Consider the following 24,289-nt stretch of genomic DNA (forward strand, 5'->3'; position numbering starts at 1 on the left):
ATGTGTGGATAATTAAATATAATTAATCAGTTGAAACGGGAGAGTTAATACAATTTTAATTGAGAATATCTAGAATTTGCAAAAGGTAAAAATTGGTTACGAGGCTTTTTAGAAATAATTATAATAGATAACTTAGTTGTTCATTCTAGGGGAACTTTTGGCAGATATTTAGATGGCATTCTTTTTAATGGAAAAGCTTTTTCATCAAGACTTGATATTTTCACTGAGGGCAGATTAGTCTCGTGGTGGAGATATATAGTATTCCCTTCAGTATACTATAAACTAATCAGACTCAACTATTTCATAAATTTGTCTAATCATACATCTATAAAAATAAACAATATGCATAATAATTAAGTCAATTACCACTATGTGTAAAAAATCCTGCATGTATAGTTTATAATATAAAAAGAGAAGAATACTTCTGTAATTTTAAAGTGCACCACTTCCAAAGGTTAAACAGAATTACTAAGTAAATTATAAAGAAAAACTTACTGGTATAGCCTGAAGGAAAAACAAATAGTTTTAAAATTCTTCATCAAATTTTCATAGATACAGTTAAAATCTATCTACAATTTCCTAAATTTTCTACAACAAATGTATATTGCATTGTGCAATAAAAATAAAGGCCTATGACTACTCTACAATTTTAAAAAGTCTACTCCTAATTCTAAATACCACATAAAACCACGGATGTTATGTATGAACACACATAATGCATGAAAAAACAAATTGAACTTCAGTTCTTTTTAAAAATAATAATTATATACAACACATACAGCTTTATATTATCACAGCACCTTTGAATATGCTAGAAACCTAAATCTAAACAATAAAAATAGACAGAAACTAAGCAAATCCTAAAGAAAAAAGTCTATTACACAAGAGCACCTATAGGAAGCATTTACACAGTGTAGATTAAGTTCATATAAGATTACTTAAGCTCTGCTTGTCCTGTAGCACTTCTGTTGAGATCAGGCTTCAAATCACACCTAGCTAGACGGACAATTACAAAATCTAATTAAACAGTGACGAGTGCAGGTGAAAAAATTGTAAAATGTGTCAGTATTGTTTTGAAATGAAAAGATTAGTAAATATTGCATGAAATAATGACTGATTGAATCTAAATTCAGCTTTTAAAAGTTATTCTAAAGTATATGAGTTCACATTGATAATGTGAACAGGATGGTCAGCAGAGAAAACAGAAGTATACATAAAAGATTAATTAATGGATAGAATTAAAACTGTTCTATAAAATTTTCAATTTAAATCATTGAAAATAAAAATAACTTAAGAAATGTAATAGCTTGAATACCCTATTTCCAAAAATAAACTTTTATATTTAATGTAAAATGAGGAAATGTATTTCAGCAATTTTTTTCAATTTATGCACTTTGGATTTTAATCAAAAGAAAATAATACTCCTTCGAGTGTTTACAGGTATGAAAGTATACAGCACATTGTAGTTAATCGATTAGGTAATCCCTAAAAGTTTCTTTGCTGACTAGTCTTAAGATTTCCTTTCCCTCTGTTTTCCTCTATTCACTGACTAGAATAAGAACAAGAGAGACCATCAAGGACACTTCATTGAGAATATTCTAAGAGTCCATTAACACCAATACAAGAGATGGGAAGATATCTGAGACCTTGTAAGCCAAACATGTAATAACACCAATAATTAAATTAAAAGTATCATCAAATCAACTGATAAGAAAGAACCAACAGGAAAATATATAATTTTGTCCTCTCTGGCTTTTGTGGAAAATTCGTTTCAATGCCGTCCATACTGTTCTCAAATGTTAATATTATTTCCTCAAGCATAAGCAAAGGACCGACCAAGGGTAGTTAATAATCAAAAGTAGAATCCATTTTCATCTATGGCTGAAGTTTAGATACAGTTAAACCTCAATCATCATTGGTTTATATGGGTAAATATTTTAGCCTCAAAGAGCAGGAAAGAAATCAATTCAGAAGTTCCTTTCTCACAGAAATTATATTCTGAGAAGAATCACTTGCAGCTTTAAAAATAAAGTTTCTATTTTCATCTTCTGCAAAGATGACCCCCATAAAAATACTGAGGAATTTTTTAAAGAGATTCTGGGTAACTGTTTCAAGACATTTTCATCTTCATATATACAAAGGAGTGATTAGGAGTTTTCCTTATCACAGGCCTAAAGGAAAGGGTCACTGAAGCAGAAGAAAAATGAAGTATTCTCCTCTAGCTCACAGAATGTGTGGAAAAGCAGAGACCAGGGTGGTCATGACACAAGCATTTAAAATGCATTTATATAATAATTACATATACAAATGGTCATGAAACCACACTAGTTTATCATGGGATATGTGAAGTACTGATTCATTTTCTTGGGCATCATAATTTTTTTCACAATTAAGTGAGACTATGGATTTTGGAAACTCCTACTCTTAGTACGTCTTTGTACCTGCAGGGCACTGACTCTAGAGGTATAATAAGTTGGCTAAATTTTGACATTCCTTGAAATGATTTGAATTAAACTGAAATATTTAATTTATCAGGAAGAAATAGGGGAGAGATTATAAAGTTACTCTATATGAGTAACTTTCACAAAGGTAAAATTTAATTTTAAGTATTTTTCTACAATAGTTGTTTATAAGTATGTAATACAATATTATAATTTACAGGACATTTCTCATTACCAGTAAAACAGTTACACTTACAGTCATTATAATTAACTAAGTAATGTTTAAAAAGCCAGATAGCAAGCATGTTCAAGGAACTTGACATTATTGGAGGTACCAGAGATTCTGTACTGAGTAAATGGGAATGCTAAATTTTAACAGAAATCTTTTTAAAATATTGCCTATATATTAAATATCCAAGAATTACACTAATTTGAAATGCTAAATAGAGCATAAGCCTCTTCTAAATACCTTTACAGCAAGGAACACTTTAAATAATACACTAATTTAATGCACATACATAATAGACCAAATCCTGTCCACACTTTGCTAGGTAAAATGATACACAATGAAGCATTTGAAAGAGAATCCAGGAAACATATCTTATGTTGTGATTATAAAGGTCCTTTATACTCCCTCTTAGCCCCAAGAAATCGTGCTTTTAAAAAAATTCTGTTAGTACTTTTAGTAAGTCATAAGCAGCTTAAAGAATACAATGTAAAATTGGGACACAACCTTCTTTCCTTAATACATTTAATGTACACCAAATTTGACGCATTTAGTCATTTGTGTAAGAAACTGATTAATCAACATATTGTGAAGAATGAGTTAAAGGCCAAATTACTCAAATCAATGAAATATATTCAGTAATTTAATGCCAGAGAAATTATGTAGATCTATTTAGCTGTTTGACTCTAGTAGCTTATATTTTCTTAGGTAGTTTCAAAATTAAGATAAAATCTTTCAAAATATACTATTTAAATCCTTGTCTCTACTCACATATGAATGGAATTATATTTCACTATATAAGAAACATCAGTACTTTTTTTCCCCAAAATATCAGGGAGTATAAAGAACTTTACATTCTTCTTTTGATAGATAAAAATAGAAAAAAAAAAAAAACCTCTTTCTTTTACAGTATTTATAGAAAAAAAGAAACATGATTACAACAAAAATATTTTTTAATGATTAAAGTAGTGAAACAACATGATTACAATCAACATAAAAACCCATTAAAATTATTTTATATCATCTAACTTTTCAGCAGAGTGATGGATAATTATAATTATTTTCTCAACAACACTATAGTAGTGAATATTTTCCAAAAAATGATCTAAAGTGGTTTTTTTTGGTTGTTGCTGTTTGTATTTTTGATATTAAAGAAAATCTCTTGCCCTTGGATACCTTTCAGAGGGTAGCTTGGATAGTTCAGCTTCACTTCCAAACTCCCGCAGATGATGTTTAAATTCTTCAGCAATCAGACAGGGCAAGTAATTCCACGTTTCATGATTGATACATTAACCATCAGTTTGTACATCAAGACATATTATATTACATCACACTTGTTGGCATTCAGAGGAAGCAAATCGAGAAACAGCATGATAAAACTTTTTTTTTTTATCACACTGCACTGTTTCTTCCACAAATTTAAAATTTCGATTGCAAGATTACAGCTAAAGTAAGCATGGGGTTCAGTGGGACATATTTTTTAAGGTGGTTTTTGTTTTGCTTGCTTTTATAGTGGGAAATCCAGATTACAAGCTAAATGATCTTAGCCAAATTTTGAAATCACAAATCATTGGAGTTTTTTGGAAGGGGAATAGAATTATGTTGTTCCTAGAAAGTTATATCTCACTGTAGATTTCAATAGTTGATGTCCTGGAATCAGTCTAGGACAAGAAAAATAACATGTTATCAAAATCAGATGGTTGTGTTCTAGGAGTCTTAGTTGCCAAGCATGCTACATGGCTAAAATTCACATTGCTAAAATACAGATGCACAATATCAAGGTTATGGAATGTAACAGTAGTAAATACCAAGCCTATTCCAAGCTAACTCAGACTCCTCTTACCATTTTGAATCCATGTATAATACCTACACTCATGTAACCATGAATTATTTCTTTTTGAAATGAAGTACCTCAAATACATGACTAAGACAGTGACTTGTACACAGAAGGCCCTTTCCAAATAATAAGTTCATTTTTGTTCCCCTATTTTTCAGATGTATAGTCTTCACAATATTTTAATGGAAGAACTGTGTTAAGCAAGATTTCGTTTTGGCATTGTATCTCTTTTATACAACAATTATCAAAATTGATTCTAAAATGATTATTCTTATTGTTTTTCTAGAATCGCACCAAACACTATCTGCTTGCTCTGAAAGACGTTAATATAAAGTACACTGTAAGATCATCTTTTACATTTCATGTTTTAATTTCTACTATAATATATGCATACAAAAATGCCTTCCAGAATACTTGTAAAAATTTATATCAAAGAGGATCCTCATATTCCCCAGGTATAAATGGTTTTGTGCAATAGATACGTTTCTATCTAATGAATGTTCCATATTTTTTCAGAACACGAGTCAGAAAAAAAAAAAACTATAGAAAGTATTTGATTCCCTTTTTAAAAACATGAAAGTTTTTATAAATCCCCTTATATCTTACTGCCTCCTAGAACCATTTAATTTCTTCACTTTCATATTTCTATTCAGATGAATAATGAACTAAACAGAAATATCACCCTAAACCCTCCTTTTGAAAATATATTTCTCACTTTGTTTAAAATCAATTGAATATAATTCTGCCTTCTGATAACAGTAATATTTTATTCCACTGTCAGAATTTCTTTAAGGAACAATGGATTTTTATTTTACTGTCTGACACTTTTCCTCATTTTGTATGATGTTTCTTTAAAAAGAAGACACCTACTGTATTTGAATTTTTATAAATACACGAGTTCTTTTTCAGTGCTCACTTAACTTTTTCGCATTCTCCAACATCACTGAATATAAGATGCCTCTCCTGGTGTTAATCAGAAATTGAAGCGTATACAGAAAGGGTGAAGAACATTGCAAATGTAGCACAAAATACAAGGATTCAAATTATTTTTAGTGTCACATTAGTCTGCCTAAGTTCACCAATTCATGTCCAGAAGATATTTAGTAATTAATCTGAAACATCTGTGAACCAATGACATAAAATATACAATTTACCTATTTTTTTAAGATGAGAAAAAATAGAATAAGTCATCTGAGAACCCACTGATTCTAAGATACTCCTTTTAGCTAATAAAAACCGAATGATAACCAAGAATTTATTCTCATTAGCATTTACTTTCCTTATTTTGCCTATCTCATGAAGTTACTGTTCTGTGTTTAGGAAAAAATTTCTTAGCTAAATAAAATAAAATACCCGAATGAAAAAGTTATTAATTTTATCGACTTTCTCAGGATTACAAAATATCAAAAAAAGCAATAAAAGAGGAAGATATTTGGAAAACACTTCAATATTTTCCTTCATCTATGCCTTACTTACTGTATGTTCATGTCCTCATGTAAAATAAGTCTAGCTCTTAAAACATTTCCATGCTTTCAAAAACAGTTGAAACCAGAATTTGCTCTTCTAACTAACTTCACAAGCCAATCTATTAAAAATGATGCTCTGCAAAAGTAATTCACAAACCCCACCCTTTGTATAGATTTTTAAGTGAGTCACAAATTTAGCCCTGGGAAAAGTGCTATTAGGATATACAACACACATAAAGTGCTATTCATAAAGAATACTTTTCTGTTGAGAAATGTTTCCAAAAAACCGGATGATAGCAATGAGAATTAGAAAATGAGAGCACCCTTTTTAATAGTTAAATAAAAACAAAAACATACCATGATGAGATATTCGGCATCTGTTATGTTTGCCACCCATTTAAGATCCACCTTTGTCAGAAACCATGAGGCTCATGTAAACTGTAGAAATAACCACTGCCCTATAAACTCATTCAAAGCATAACAGAAACTCACCACAAAGAGAGTAGGGTTCTATTTTACCATTTGCGATAGCATAATTATGAACCTATTGTAACAAAAATGCACCCACAACTGAATTAGTATCTTACTTTCACTGTGTGATTAAGAGAGAAAAGTTAACGTTATTGTATAATTTAACTATGCAAATCCATGAGTGACCTCAATTCTTAAAAGCATTTCCTAAATTATGGTAAATTATTTTCATTGTTATTTTGAATCCTGATAGACTTCTCTAATATCTCTAAATTTGGTGAGAGGAAACCTATTCTGACTTTCACATTACTACTATTTAATTAAGCCTAAATAGGTTTTCAAAAGTTTTATTCACTGAAACTGATATGAAGACCTTCTTAAGAGTAACACAGATGAAATGATAAAATCAACATGCTGTATAACTTCCAGAGAAAAAATGTAGATAAATTCTATCACTTGACTTTATTAAGGAAATAAAAATACTTAAATCATTTACTTTAGTTATGAATTTCTAGATACATTTTAATTCATTTCTCCATGGAATACAGATAAAAAAGACTGTATAAACTCTTGTTTTCATAAATTTAATGGGTTTTAAATTATTGTATACAGATATCTTGGGTCTTAATATGTGCATAGTTTCCTTCAGGCCCATTAGAGAAAGCAATAATATTTCATTTTCAAAAAGTCATTATCTCTTAAGAATGTCTCCTGAAGGGTTCTTAATACCTTGCATGAATATGCAGATACTCAAATGGATATCTAAAGTAGAGATCTCATATATATTTCATTCTCTGGCTTGAAGGTGAGAGTGAGTAGCATGACTTCATTTTCCTAATCCCATTCTTGCTACATTGTGTTAATACAGATTTATGAACCAGAATAATGGTGAGTTCCTAATCTGGAAATTACACTGTCTTTTCATTGTGGGGGTTTAGAGGAATGGTGGGTAGGGGGGATATCTTTATGTTATTTGATTATCTTGGGTAGACACAGATTTTTCCAAGTGAAGCTGGAACTCTCAATACCATTAAGTATTAAGACCTGTTTATCAGATTCCAAGAGGCTTTACTGTGATGTATCTAGCCATGACTGTTTTGATCCTCATGCACACAACTGTACTGAGGACAGTGCCATGACCCTTTATTTTGGAGTTTTTCCAGTATATTCTCTAGCAAGAAGTGTCATACTGCCATCTACAGACAACACTGTCCCTATTATAATCATCATTCCTCACCCAATTTTCCTCCAATCAGGAGTCATTTTGTTCTGATTTTCTACCAAACTTAAAATGAATCCATATATCTATTCAGATACTTCTGCAGAACATTTTGATCCCATGTTGAGTCAGTAGATTCTGTAAAGTCCTAGTTCAACTGAAAATAATTAAAAAAATATAAAATTAGAAAGGTTACTTAGAAACTTGGATTACCTACCAGTCTGGTGTGTACAGACACAGGGGTCTTGAAAGTTGTTACTGGATAGCTGCACTCAGAAACGCTGTAGGGATCAGAACTGCTGGAGGAACACTTGGAGATGGAATCACAGCCCACGAAGGTGTTATCAAGAGGCAGTTCCTGGATGATGTGGTGCTTTGAATTCAGGGGAGTTTCCGGCTGGATCTGGAAGGCAGGCTGTGGAGAGGCAGATTTGTAGTGCCGGGCCAAATCAGGACTTTCAGGCTTGAAAGTAGTAGGTGTAGTGCCCCAGTTGTACTTGCCCATGGTTTGCTCTTCCAGTTCAATGGGAAGGTCTAGTGTGACGCTGTTTCCATCATTGTCAGCATCATCTGCCTTAGTTTCTTCAATAGTAACAAAGTTAAGCAGCAAGTTCTTAGGGGTATGCTTCTTCTTCTTTTTCTTCATCATTATCATCTGCCTGTTTTCTGGGTTTGGAGTAACCCATTCGGAATTCTGCTTGTTTTTCTGAGCAGCCTTAAGGTGTGGTGATTGGCGGCATCTTACTACAGCAGTGATGAAAATAACAAGGATGACAGTTATGGTGCCTGCAACAATGGCAACCACGATCTTGACATAGTCACTGGATGGTGAGGATGTATCAGCTGTCTCAATACTTTGGGTCACTGGTGTTTCAATGTTTTTTCGCACCAATTCATAAATCAGTGTAGCATTGGTCACTGACTCATTCACAAATAGATTAACATTTACAACATTGAAGAGAGAATCAGGTTGTCCTAAGTCCTTGACTTTGACTACCAGTTTGTGTAAACCAAGGTCTGCAAGGACACATTTCTCCTTCAGTGTAATGTTGCCTGTTGTTTGGTCAATCATAAACAGACCTTTTGTGTTTCCTCCTACAATGCTGTAATGAAGCTCTGCATTCATGCCAGTGTCATTGTCAACAGCAACTACCGTGAAGACCACTGTGCCTGGATTAGTGGATGGCAGAACCAATTCAAAGGAGTAGTTCGAAGAAGGGACAACAAAAACTGGTTTGTTGTCATTGACATCAACCACATTTATGGTGACTTTGGCAGTTGAAGAACGTGATACCCTACCACCATCCTCAGCCTTTACATAGAAAGTATAAGATTCTTGTTTTTCTCTATCAAAGGAAATATTCGGTCGGATGACACCAGTCTGTGGATCAATGGTGAAGTCATCACTTGCGTCTAAAATGGAGAGAGTGACTGCAGAATTTTCTCCATAATCAGGATCAGTTACAGTGATTAGTCCTACTGTGCCATGTCTTGGAAGGTTTTCTGGGACATAGAAGTTGTACTCATTGTGAGTGAAAATTGGACTGTTGTCATTCTGATCAAGAACAGTCACTAAGACTGTGGCATTGGTTATTAAAGGTGGCATCCCATTATCTTTTGCCAGAACTGTGAATGAATATTTTTCCTGTTTTTCTCTATCCAGTTTCTTCGCTGCAGTCAGAATGCCTGTACGACGATCCAGGTTGAATTCAGATGGAGCATCAATGCCAAGCAGGTAGTTTATCTCAGCATTATGCCCTGTGTCTGCATCCGTTGCACTTATTTTTGTCAACTGGGTGCCAGGAGAGTTATTCTCAGGAACAGAAAGACTTATGAAAGGCTGAGTGAAAACTGGAGCATTATCATTTTCATCTTTTACTTTGATGAGGAGCATGGATGATTGATTCAAAGGAGGTTTGCCAGCATCTGCAGCCAGTAATTTAATAGCATATTCTCTTGTGGACTCGTAGTCAAGATATGCAGCAGTCTCTAGGAGGAACTGATTACTGAATACTGGCCTCAACCTGAAAGGGACTTCATGATCTGTAAAGCACGTCACCCTACCATTAAGGTCAGCATCCTTATCTGTCACAGTTATGAGCGCAATTTTTGTGTTGAGTGGAGAATTTTCGGAAAGAACCACGGTGCCATTGATTGGATTGATGATATATCTTATGTCAATTGATGGGACATTATCATTGACATCTGTAACATTTACTAGTACCATTGATCTTGCTGGTATCAATCCACCATCACTTGCCAAAACCAGTAACCTGTGGTTTGGTGATTCCTCCCTATCCAGTGGTTCTTTGATTGTGATAAGTCCACTGGTGGAGTTGAGGTGAAATAGCCTCTTGGCCATGTTGGAGACTAGATTGCTGAAATAGAAGTGAATCCTGGCATTTTCACCTATGTCGGCATCTGTGGCATGAAGTTGTGTCACTGAAGTACCTACAGGAGCATTTTCTGGTATACTGACTTCAATCTCATTCTCCTTGAAGACTGGGCAGTTATCGTTTGTATCAGCAACACTGACTTGCAAAATGGCAGTACTGGATCTTTGAGGAAAGCCACCATCTTCAACCTTTACTTTCATTACATATGTATCTTTCTCTTCCCTATCTAACTCCTTTTGAACTATCAATTGTGGCATCTTCTCTCCTTCTGGTGTTTCAATAACATCAAGCCCAAAAATACTTTGACCCTGGAAAACATAGAAGGAAACATTTTAGCTTATGTTATTATTTAATGAGACCAGTTTTCAATTCCTTGAAGTCATATGACATAGGCTCAACTCAGAAATAAGTGCCAGAGACTTGAGTTCTAAGTCCCAACTTCGTCAGTAACTAATATTGTCACCACAAACAAGATGCTTAACATCTCTACACATTTGTGAAATTAGAGTTGTGCTAGAAGATGTTCTAAGCGCTTTTCACGTTGTAGCACTTTGTGGTGATAAATGTAACATTTATGTGAACTATTAAAGATTTCAAAAGGAAGAAGTATGTAGAATTTTAAAAAGAATTATCACTAAGTTTCACATGGTGAATGAACTTATAAGTGAATTAAAAATGGTTACTCCAAATGAATTAAAATATCTTACTGTAGATTTCAGTTGTCTAGGACACCTTTTCACCACCAGAAGTAACAATCAAGTATAAAATCTTTATCCAAGACAAAAGTGCATATATCACATCTAATAAATACAGCTAATAACTTTGGCAGAGGGAGAAAATATGCAAACTCTGATAAGAATAAAACCTTGTGTAAAATACAGACTTTCTTTTTTTCCCCTATAGAAACAGGTGTTAAAAATGAAATTTCTGGGAATTCCCTGGTGGTCCAGTGGTTAGGACTCGGTGATTTCACTGCCAGAGCCCAGGTTCAATCCCTGGTCGGAGAACTAAGATCCTGCAAGCCATGAGGCCTGGCCAAAAAAGAAAGACATTTTCTTGGAGATTAACAGAACAATGTTATTTAACTTCTAATTTTTTTTTTTAATGAGCACGCACAATGGACTGAAACTAACATGCCAAAATGTCAAATTGGAAAATATAGCTATAGGAACAGTACCTATATTTTCTTTATGCCTATAAAGTCAGATTATGGGAATGTTTAAAATCAGTTTCCTCTGGTTCTGGCTTCCCTCAAAACCCTCAAGGAAGTGGTTCAATTAATATAAAACTGTAAAATTCTTAAAGTGCTTGGGCTCTCTTAAGTGCTATTGTTTATCAGCACACAGAGGATCTCATACTCTTGTATAAGTCTTTAAAATAGTCAAATAATTTTGATAAAGTCCAATTTATCAATAGGAAATAAAAAAAATTAAAGTCCCTTCTCTGAACTACAATAAGATAAGCCCTACACAGACAAACAGTGATCTTGATAGCTGATTGAGGAGTAGCATTCACTGGCTCTCAGGTGCAGTTCTAGCCAGTGTTACCTGTAGCACTTTGACAGAAATGAATAAGATAGAAGGTACTGGAGGCTGTGAAGATCAGAAGATCTTAAGATTCCTAGTACACAGGTGATTTATGAACCCTTACGTACACACGTACATACGTGCACACACACACACACACACATAACCACACACTACAATTTTAATTCTTCAATATATTTTTTAACATAAAAGTTGCTGACATGTGCTGAAGATCAGTTATTGAGATACCATCTATGTGAACAGGAGAGCATCTGAGGGTTTTTTCTCATTGTTCTGTCATACCAGTTTCTAAAATAAGATCCTAAATGTTAGAAACCAATGAAGGATATCAGGTTTTCAGGGACCACTAGAATATATGGTGAGATTATATGGTCATATTATCTTTTATAACTTATCAAAGTGTTATAATTGCTTACATAAAATCTAGTACAGTACTTAAGTACAACTACATTTTTCCTCATGAATTGCTTGAAGATATTTCTGCATTTTTTGGATTTTTTGTGTGTGTTTAGATTCACTTACTCTTTTATTCAAATCCAGACCATAATATATCTTGATGGAAGAATTAAATGTTTATTACGAAATTTAAGGTGGCATTTCAAAAATATTAATTAAAATCATCATTTTGCTTCAATGTAATTAAAAAAAATTTCCTACAAGGTAACCAATGTGTATTAATCTTAGTTTTAATTCATAAACTAAAATGAGCATTCTATTAATATTTTACTTATATAAACCAATAAACAATTTGCCTTTTCTTTGCCAAGGAAAATATTTTTCATGTAATACCTATCTACAAGTGTGAAAATTAACAAATCTATTTTAAGAAAAAAAAGAATTTTACAACAATAATATTAAATATAATACAGTATTTACTATTATAATTTGATTTAGGTAAACTTAGTGATTAATGATAATTTTACTTTTGTAATGATATTTCAAAAGGCCTTTAGGAAGGTTCAAATCTGGAATGTCTCACCTATGGGTAGAAAAAATAGCTTCTGAATTGAACTTCACAGAAATCCATGGCATTTAATACAATTTTGTTAATTCTTGTCATGCCAATATTCAGTGGCTAATATGGTCACAGCATTTTTCTAGGCACTGGCGATATGGTGGTAAGTAAAAATATTTTGCTAATGTAATGGAAATTAAATTTTAGCTAAGATGAGGGAAAATCAATAGCAATCTAAGTATCTACTGATGTTGATACTAATAGATTTATGTTAATTGAAAATAATTACATTTTTAATAAGGGCTATAAAAGTAGATTATAAAGAATTATTAGAGGTTATATAAGGGGGAACTAGCATATATAATATAGCCTAAAAACAACAAGTGAATAACTTAAGGTCTTGAGTTTCAGACTCAATTATCTAATTTATGACTATAATACATCTGGGGAAAAGAATATGCTAGTTTTAATTTTTAATTTTATTCATTTATGTTTATGTATTTTGTGTTTGTATATTTAGAGCTTAGTCTTATGTGTTTGCCTGAATTTTGCATTGACCTTTGCTTTCCCAAGCAAATGAATGCAGGGTTATGACACTTGAAAAACCCAAGAACAGCATGTTTGCTGTCCTTAACTATTATATGTGACGTGACAGTAATGTTAAAAGATAGATTTTTCAAATTTTCAAGATGATAATGAGATATACATACAAGATAATGGACAATGTCCATACTGCTCTTCTGTCTTCTACGACTGCTCTGTCCAATATGACAGCGATTAGTCACAAGTATTTACATTTAAATTTTAATTAATTATAATTAGATAAAATAAAAAAATCAGTACCTTAGTCTCACTAACCACATTTCAGTTCTTACAGCTACATCTGAGTAGTGGCTATGGCATTGGACAGCACAGATATAGAACTTGTCCATTATTACACAAAGTTCTATTGCACTGGACTGTTCTCAGATGTTACATTTTTCTTTAATAAAAATCTATGTTCAGGTCAGGGGATTTTGTGCATACCACCCCCACTCAGATATTTAGAGCTCTACAAATGACTTCCTAGTTTACATATTTAAATTTCAGAGTGGGCATGAAGATGGCGGAAGAGTAAGACATGGAGATCACCTTCCTCCCCACAAATACATCAGAAATACATCTACATGTGGAACAACTCCTACAGAACACCTACTGAACTCTGGAAGAAGACCTCAGACCTCCCAAAAGGCAAGAAACTCCCCACGTACCTGGGTAGGGCAAAAGAAAAAAGAAAAAAACTGAGACAAAAGAATAGGGATGGGACCTGCACCAGTGGGAGGGAGCTGTGAAGGAGGAAAGGTTTCCACACACTAGGAAGCCCCTTCACGGGTGGAGACTGTGGGTGGCGGATGGGGGAAGCTTCAGGGCCACAGAGGGCAGCACAGCAACAGGGGTGCAGAGGACAAAGCGGAGAGATTCCTGCACAGAGGATCAGTGCCAACCAAAACTCACCAGCCCGAGAGGCTTGTCTGCTCACCCGCCGGGATGGGTGGGGGTTGGGAGCTGAGGCTCGGGCTTCGGTTGGATCCCAGGGAGAGGACTGGGGTTGGCGGCGTGAACACAGCCTGAAGAGGTTAGTGCACCACGGCTAGATGGGAGGTGGTCTGGCAAAAGGTCTGGAACTGCCGAAGAGGCAAGAGACTTTTCTTGCCTTTTTATTTCCTGGTGCACGAGGAGAGGGGATTAAGAGCGCTGCTTAAAGGAGCTCCAGGGACAAGCGTGAGCTGTGGCTATCAGCTCGGACCCCAGAGATGGGCATGAGACACTAAGACTGCTGCTGCAGCCACCAAGAAGCCTGTGTGCAACCACAGGTCACTATCCACACCTCCCCTCCAGGGAGCCTGTGCAGCCCGCCACTGCCACCGTCTCATGGTCCAGGGACAACTTCCTTGGGAGAACACCCGACATGCCTCAGGCTGGTGCAACGTCATGCCAGCCTCTGCCACCGCAGGCTCACCCCGCACTCCATCCCCCTCCGTCCCCCTGGCCTGAGAGAGCCAGAGCCCCTGAAGCAGCTGCTCCTTTAACCCCGTCCTGTCTGAGTGAAGAACACATGCCCTCAGGCGACCTACACGGAGAGGCGGGGTCAAATCCAAAGCTGAACCACAGGAGCTGTGTGAACAAAGAAGAGAAAGGGAAATCTCTCCCAGCAGCCTCAGGAGCAGCAGAATAAATCTCCACAGTCAACTTGATGTAGCCTGCATCTGTGGAATACCTGAATAGAGAACGAATCATCCCAAATTGAGGAGGTGGACTTTGGGAACAACAATACATATATATATATATTTTTTCCCCTTTTTCTCTTTTTGTGAGTGTGCATGCATATGCTTCTGTGTGATTTTGTCTGTATACCTTTGCTTTTACCAGTTGTTCTAGGGTTCTGCCTGTCTGTTTTTTTTTTTTTTTTTTAGTATAGTTTTCAGTGCTTGTTATCATTGGTGGATTTGTTTTTTTTGCTTTGGTTTTTCTCTTCTTTCTTTCTTTTTTTTAATTACTTAAAATTGTTTTAATAATTATTTTTGTTTTTTATTTTAAGAACCTTTTAATTTAATTTAATATTATTTTATCTTTTGCTTTCTTTCTTTCTTTTTTTTCTCCATTTATTTCTGAGACGTGTGGATGACAGGCTCTTGGTGCTCCAGCCAGGCGTCAGGGCTGTGCCTCTGAGGTGGGAGAGCCAAGTTCAGGAAATTGGTCCACAAGAGGCCTCCCAGCTCCACATAATATCAAACGATGAAAATCTCCCAGAGATTTCCATCTCAATGCCAAGACACAGCTCCACTCAACGACCAGCAAGGTACAGTGCTGGGCACCCTATATCAAACAATTAGCAAGACAGGAACACAATGCCACCCATTAGCAGAGAGGCTGCCTAAAATCACAATAAGGTCACAGACACCCCAAAACACACCACAAGACGTGGACCTGCCCACCAGAAAGAAAAGATGCAGCCTCCTCCACCAGAGCACAGGCACTAGTCCCCTCCACCAGGAAGCCTACAAAACCCACTGAACCAACCTTAGCCACTGGAGGCAGAAACCAAAAACAAGGGGAACTACGAACATGCAGCCTGCCAAAAGGAGACACCAAACACTGTAAGTTCAGCAAAATGAGAAGACAAAGAAACACACAGCAGATGAAGGAGCAAGGTAAAAATCCACCAGACCTAACAAATGAAGAGGAAATAGGCAGTCTACCTGAAAAAGAATTCAGAATAATGATAGTAACAACCATCCAAAATCTTGGAAAGAGAATGGAGAAAATACAAGAAATGTTTGACAGGGACCTAGAAGAACTAAAGAGCAAACAATGATGAACAACACAATAAATGAAATTAAAAATTCTTTAGAAGGAATCAATAGCAGAATAACTGAGGCAGAAGAACGGATAAGTGATCTGGAAGATAAAAGAGTGGAAATAACCAGTGCAAAGCAGAATAAAGAAAAAAGAATGAAAAGAAATGAGGACAGTCTAAGAGACTCCTGGACAACATTAAACGCACCAACATTCGAATTATAGGGGTCCCAGAAGAAGAAGAGAAAAAGAAAGGGACTGAGAAAATATTTGAAGAGATTACAGTTTAAAATTTCCCTAATATGGGAAAGGAAATAGTTAATCGAGTCCAGGAAGCAAAGAGAGTCCCATACAGGATAAATCCAAGGAGAAACACACCAAGACACATATTAATCAAACTACCAAAAATTAAATACAAAGAAAAAATATTAAAAGCAGCAAGGGAAAAACAACAAATAACATGCAAGGGAATCCCCATAACGTTAACAGCTGATCACCAGGAGAAACCCTGTCGGAAGGGAGTGGCAGGACATACTTAAAGTGATGAAAGGGAAAAAAACTACAACCAAGATTACTCTATCCAGCAAGGATCTCATTCAGATTTGATGGAGAAATTAAAACCTTTACAGACAAGCAAAAGCTAAGAGAAATCAGCACAACCAAACCAGCTTTAGAGCAAATGCTAAAGGAACTTCTGTAGGCAGGAAACACGAGAGAAGGAAAAGACCTACAATAACAAACCCAAAACAATTAAGAAAATGGGAATAGGAATATACATATAGATAATTACCTTAAATGTGAATGGATTAAATGCTCCCACCAAAAGACACAGACTGGCTGAATGGATACAAAAACAAGACCCATATATATGCTGTCTACAAGAGACCCACTTCAGACCTAGGGACACATACAGACTGAAAATGAGGGGATGAAAAAGATATTCCATGCAATTGGAAATCAAATAAAGCTGGAGAAGCAGTTCTCGTATCATACAAAATAGACTTTAAAACAAGCACTATTACAAGAGACAAAGAAGGACACTACATAATGATCAAGGGATCAATCCAAGAAGAAGATGTAACAATTGTAAATATTTGTGGACCCAACATAGGAGCACCTCAATACAAAAGGCAAATACTAACAGCAATAAAAGGGAAAATCAACAGTAACACAATCATAGTAGGGGACTTTAACACATCACTTTCACGAATGGACAGACCATCCAAAAGGAAAATAAATAAGGAAACAAATTTAAATGATACATTAAACAAGATGGACTTAATTGATATTTATAGGACATTCCATCCAAAAACAACAGAATACACATTTTTCTCAAGTGCTCATGGAACATTCTCCAGGATAGATCATATCTTGGGTCACAAATCAAGCCTTGGTAAATTTAAGAAAATTGAAATTGTATCAAGTATCTCTTCTGACAACAACCCTATGAGACTAGATATCAATTACAGGAAAAGTCTGTAAAAATTACAAACACATGGAGGCTAAACATTACACTACTTAATAACCAAGAGATCACTGAAGAAATCAAAGAGGAAATCAAAAAATACCTAGAAAAAAATGACAATGAAAACGCGATGACCCAAAACCAATGGGATTCAGCAAAAGCAATTCTAAGAGGGAAGCCTATAGCAATACAAACTTGCCTTAAGAAACAAGAAACATCTTGAATAAATAACCTAACCTTACACCTAAAGCAATTAGACAAAGAAGAACCAAAAAAAACCCAAAGTTAGCAGAAGGAAAGAAATCATAAAGATCAGATCAGAAATGAAGGAAACGATAGCAAAGATCAATAAAACTGAAAGCTGGTTCTCTGAGAAGATGAACAAAATTGACAAACCATTAGCAAAACTCATCAAGAAAAAAAGGGAGAAGACTCAAATCAATAGAATTAGAAATGAAAATGGGGAAGTAACAACTGACACTGCAGACATACAAAGGATTCATGAGCGATTACTACAAGCAACTATATGCCAATAAAATGGACAACCTGGAAGAAATGGGCAAATTCTTAGAAATGCACATCCTGCCGAGACTGAACCAGGAATAAATAGAAAATATGAACAGACCAATCAGAAGCACTGAAATTGAAACTGTGATTAAAAATCTTCCAACAAACGAAAGTCCAGGACAAGATGGCTTCACAGGCGATTTCTAGCAAACATTTAGAGAAGAGCTAACACCTATCCTTCTCAAAGTCTTCCAAAATATAGCAGAGGGAGGAACACTCCCAAACTCATTCTACGAGGCCACCATCACCCTGATACCAAAACCAGACAAGGATGTCACAAAGAAAGAAAACTACAGGCCAATATCACTGATGAACATAGATGCAAAAATCCTCAACAAAATACTGGCAAACAGAAACCAAGAGCACATTAAAAGGATCATACACCATGATCAAGTGGGGTTTATGCCGGGAATGCAAGTATACTTCAATATACGCAAATCAATCAGTGTGATACATCATATTAACAAATTGAAGGAGAAAAACAATATGATCATCTCAATGGATGCAGAGAAAGCTTTCGACAAAATTCAACACCCATTTATGATAACAACCCTCCAGCAAGTAGGCATAGAGGGAACATACCTAAAATAATAAAGGCCGTATATGACAACCCCACAGCCAACATTGTCCTCAATGGTGAAAAACTGAAACCATTTCCACTAAGATGAGGAACAAGGCAAGGTTGCCCACTCTCACCACTATTATTCAACAAAGTTTTGGAAGTTTTAGCCACAGCAATCAGAGGAGAAAAAGAAATAAAAGGAATCCAAATCGGAAAAGAAGTAGATCTGTCACTGTGTGCAGATGACATGATACTTTACATAGAGAATTCTAAAGAAGCTACCAGAAAACTACTAGAGCTAATTAATGAATTTGGTAAAGTAGCAGGATATAAAATTAATGCACAGAAATCTCTGGCACTCCTATACACTAATGATGAAAAATCTGGAAGTGAAATTAAGTAAACACTCCCATTTACCATTGCAACAAAAAGAATAAAATACCTAGGAAAAAACATACCTAAGGAGACAAAAGACCTGTATGCAGAAAATTATAAGACACTGATGAAAGAAATTAAAGACGATACAAATAGATGGAGAGATATACCATGTTCTTGGATTGGAAAAATCAACATTGTGAAAATGTCTCTACTACCCAAAGCAATCTACAGATTCAATTCAATCCCTATCAAACTACCAGTGGCATTTTTCACAGAACTATAACAAAAACTTACACAATTTGTATGGAAACACAAAAGACCCCGATTAGTGAAAGTAATTTTGAGAAAGAAAAATGGAGCTGGAGGAATCGGGTACCTGGACTTCAGAGTATACTACAAAGCTGCAGTAATCAAGACAGTATGGTACTGGCACAAAAACAGAAATATAGATCAATGGAACAGGATAGAAAGCCCAGAGATAAACCCATGCACATATGGTCACCTTATCTTTGATAAAGGAAGCAAGAATATACAATGGAGAAAAGACAGCCTCTTCAATTAGTGGTGCTGGGAAAACTGGACAGCTACATGTAAAAGAATGAAGTTAGAACACTCCCTAACACCATACACAAAAAGAAACTCAAAATGGATTAAAGACCTAAATGTAAGTCCAGACACTATCAAACTCTTAGAGGAAAACAGGCAGGACACTCTACGACATAAATCACAGCAAGAGCCTTTTGACCCACCTCCTAGAGAAATGGAAATAAAAACAGAAATAAATAAATGTGACCTAATGAAACTTAAAAGCTTTTGCACAGCAAAGGAAACCATAAACAAGATGAAAAGAGAACCCTCAGAAAGGGAGAAAATATTTTCAAATGAAACAACTGGCAAAGGATTAATATCCAAAATTTATATTCAGCTCATGCAGTTCAATATCACAAAAAAACAAACAACGCAATCCAAAAATGGGCAGAAGACCTACACAGACATTTCTCCAAAGCAGATATACAGATTACCAACAAACACATGAAAGAATGCTCAACATCATTAATCATTAGAGAAATGCAAATCAAAAGTATAATGCGATATCATCTCACACTGGTCAGAATGGCCATCATCAAAACATCTACAAACAATAAATGCTGGAGAGGGTGTGGAGAAAAGGGAACCCTCTTGCACTGTCTGTGGGAATGTAAATTGATACAGCCACTATGGAGAACAATATGGAGGTTCCTGAAAAAACTAATAATAGAACTACCATACGACGCAGCAATCTCACTACTGGGCATTTACCCTGAAAAAACCATAATTCAAAAAGAGTCATGTACCACAATGTTCATTGAAGCTCTATTTACAATAGCCAGGACATGGAAGCAACCTAAGTGTCCATCAACATATGAATGGATAAGGAAGACGTGGCACATATATACAATGGAATATTACTCAGCCATATAAAGAAGCAAAACTGAGTTATTTGTAGTGAGGTGGATGGACCTAGAGTCTGTCATACAGAGTGAAGTAAGTCAGAATAGAAAAACAAATACCGTATGCTAACACATATATACGGAATCTAAAAGAAAAAAAAAAGGTCATGGAAAACCTATGGGCAAGACGGGAATAAGGATGCAGACGTTCTAGAGAATGGACTTGAGGGCACAGGGATGGGGAAGGGTAAGCTGGGACAAAGTGAGAGAGTGGTAGTGTATATATGGACATATATACACTACCAAATATAAAATAGATAGCTAGTGGGAATCAGTTGCATAGCACAGGGAGATAAGTTTGGTGCTTTGTGAGCAGTTAGAAGGGTGGGTTAGGGATGGTGGGAGGGAGGGAGACACAAGAGGGAAGTGATATGGGGATATATGTATATGTATAACTGATTCACTTTGTTCTAAGGCAGAAATTAACACATCATTTTAAAGCAATTATACTCCAATAAAATATTTTTTTAATAAATAAATAAATAAATACATTTCATATTATCCCAGTAATTTGAAAAGGAGTTGCCTACATATAAGACATAAATACTTTTCAACAAAGTTTTGGACAGATGCCTAAGTCTGATGCTAAAGTGTGGTACCAACATGAGCTTACTATCTTTAATGAATGACTATTCCAAGGCTGTTCCTCTGTCTTGTCTCCTTCAGGAATAAAGAATGACTAACACATGGATCCAACATTAGTTCTACCCCATGTCAGTTAGCTCAACTGACATTCAAATCCATATGAAACATGAAAAAACCTGAAGCTCTTTGCCATATATTAGACCATGACATGAAAACAATGGGATAGATGAAAAGAGGAAATAAAGATATATGGTATCTTAATTTATCACCTTGCTACCTTTACTGTAGATATGTCCTATATACAAAAAAAAAAAAAATAGTTAAAGCTTTGGGATAATTGTAGTATCCTGAATTCCAAACTTACTCAGAATTATTTCCCCCTTGTTTATAGGGAAAAAATCTTGAGAAAATCCTTTGCTATCTCTCCCAAATGGTCATCCTTTGGTGAGAGAACTATCACTCATCTGTGTCTCTCTCTCGGTAATTTACTTAAGCCTCTATTACATGAATTAATGTGAGTGTAGGATAAAATGGCCTCAAGCTTCATTTATATGTATGATCTCTAAGGACATAGCACCCAGCATATACGAACACATTAAATAAGCATTTGTTAGATGAATAAATGCACAAATTAAAAAGAGAATTCCTATTTTAAAAGAAAAAAAGAGAAAGAGCAAAGTTTGGTTGTTCTTGTTTTTAATTTTCAGTCTGTGCTTGAATAGGAATATACTGTAATTGTTGACTCAGGTTGCTTTTTTTCTTTTGCTTTAATTAAATTGTCCAAAAAACAATTTCAGAATTATTTTATAAAACAACTATTTTTTTCTGTTAGGGATATGATAAGCTACAGTGTCAATCTCTGGTAAAAATTTATAGCCTAGTTGTAAACCTTTATTTTTGGAAGAAATAATGACAAGTACTTAGTTTGGTAAGTGGCCTGTGTACTGACAAAATACAAAACCCTACATCTGTCAAACACCCATATGTACAAACAAAAAAAAGAGACAACAAAAACTCAGAGAAGAAAACAACATACTATATGAATTGAATGCAACACATTATATGTTGATTTTGGATCCTGGTGTCTTAAACTAGTTTGATCTCATGTACACAAAATTGCCAATTCCAGTTCAGGTTAAGAAAAAATTTGGGACTTTCTAATAATCTCATGTAATTCAAAAGACTTAATTTCATTTGTGAGTGGCATTTCTTCCTAAATTCAAAAATAAGATGAGTTTGCAAATCTAGGACAAAAACCGCTGAAATAAGCAAGATGTTATTAAGCTCATATGAGACTTTAATTCTTTGTAGGGATTTGTAAAATTAAGGAAAAGAAAGTTGGTGCTGGATACGAAATTCCCAAGAGAAGTATTTTTGCTTTTGAAAAAAATGAATAAGGAATATTCCTTGCCGAATTAAAAGCTATTTTTTTGCCTATCCTTCTGTGAAAGAATTAGCTGAACCATTGTACTAAACTTTAGCATTTTTGACATATGCATGTGCAAGACACCACTTTATTGCCTATTGGAAGGTAATAAATAACACAGCAGTTCCAGAGCTATAAATCTAGTACAGTTGCCCAGAAAATGCATACAGTGCCAGTAAGTACTAAAAATAGTTCCAAAGAGATTGGATTCTAAAACTGCTTACATAAAAGCTGTTTATTCTGTAGATTGAGGAATGCTGGGGGAAAGACTAAAAATTTATTTCTGAGCTTTACCACTGCTTGATTTATCAAGAACTAACCTGACTTTTAAAAAAAAAATTCTTTTTTTTTTACTGTTACTGATACATCTTTGGGCCAGAGAAATGCCAGTGTTTATCCATTTGCATAGTTTCAAATGGATAAAACCACAGAGATATGGCTATTTTGGAAAACAATAGGGAAATAAATTTAATATTCTTAATACAAATATAATTGGTACTATAATAAATTTACTTTAATTCCATTAAAAGTTCATTGGTTTGCTATAGGCTGCCTAGAACTACAGAAGAGGATAGCAACTCTTTCTGAAATATTCAACATTGTGATGTCATTTAGATTCTATGCACTATTTCAAGAACATTTCTTTCAGCATTCATTTGTAGCACTGTCAAGGGAAATACAATAAAAAATGGATTACATGTAAAATGACCTGAGCCGTTAGTCACATATTTGACAATAACCTTGAAGTCACCAAGTCCCTACCTACTTTAAAGTTATATTACAGAAAGGAAAGTCATGTATTTAAGAAAGTATCAACTCTCTTCGGAAGAAAAGAATTTACATTAAAATATTAACAGCACTGGTGTTAATCTTGGCAAAGCCATGCACAAGGTTTAAGATATCATACGTTTATTTTATCTATTTGATATTTAGCAAAGACTATTTAATAGAACAATGATATTGTAGCATATGGTTCTTTTTTTAAATGTTAGTCCCAAGAAAAGTAATTCTTTCCATTGACTTTTTTTTCTTTGTTTCATCAGATTTCAACATTAGGAACAGCTTGTTTGTTTTTCCTCTTTGACAAAAGAGTACGTACTCGGGAAGGTCACTGAAAATGGTAGTGTCTTGATACTAACTTCTGTCTTAAAGGATTTTTTGTGGTGATGTATGATAAATCTATCTATTTCCTTTTTTATGGACGTGTGTCATTGTCACTATTCTGTGTCCTCCAACTAGGAGAATAATCAAACTACTTGATTATATTATTTGGAATAAGCATTCAGATTGAAATGTTTAAAAGTGTTAACTTAGGGGCTTCCCTGGTGGTGCAGTAGTTAAGAGTCTGCCTGCTAATGCAGGGGACACGGGTTCGAGCCCGGTCTGGGAACATCCCACATGCCACGGAGCAACTGGGCCCGTGAGCCACAACTACTGAGCCTGAGCGTCTGGAGCCTGTGCTCTGCAACAAGAGAGGCCACGATAGTGAGAGGCCCGCGCACCGCAATGAAGAGTGGCCCCCGCTTGCCACAACTAGAGAAAGCCCTCGCACAGAAACGAAGACTCAACACAGCAAAAATAAATAAATTAATTTAAAAAAATTAAAGTGTTAACTTAAATTCATAATGTTATGGGCTGGAACAAAGGAGATTTTTTTTTCACGTTTAAAATAAATATATTTTATTCCTTGCCAGGAGACTCCATGGAAAAAATAAACAGTATATGAACATAGAAAGCATTGTTAAACAATTTCAATGTACAAACAGAGCCAGAGAAAGTACATCACAGGCTTGATAATATTAAAAAAAAAAATTTCCACTAGTGCTTAAATGAGAACTAAGAAACTGACACTTGTATCTGTTAACCACTCCACCCCAGCCTCCACTCTGATTCACAGTGATTGAATCAGGCCAGAGGACGCA

At 34.9% G+C, this 24,289-nt stretch overlaps 1 protein-coding gene across 2 annotated transcripts in view; it reads right to left on the reverse strand.

Annotated features, from left to right (window-relative positions):
* Nucleotides 1–24,289, reverse strand: part of PCDH11X (protocadherin 11 X-linked) — a 747,204-nt gene that overhangs the window by 651,724 nt on the left and 71,191 nt on the right. For both annotated transcript variants that reach the window (XM_067722354.1, XM_067722353.1), the window contains exon 3: nt 7,878–10,364. In XM_067722354.1, coding sequence (XP_067578455.1) covers nt 7,878–10,364 — 2,487 coding nt within the window. The remainder of the gene's footprint in view (nt 1–7,877; nt 10,365–24,289) is intronic.

Source organism: Pseudorca crassidens, chromosome X, assembly GCF_039906515.1.
Source record: "Pseudorca crassidens isolate mPseCra1 chromosome X, mPseCra1.hap1, whole genome shotgun sequence".
In the NCBI taxonomy this organism is placed as follows: Eukaryota; Metazoa; Chordata; class Mammalia; order Artiodactyla; family Delphinidae; genus Pseudorca; species Pseudorca crassidens.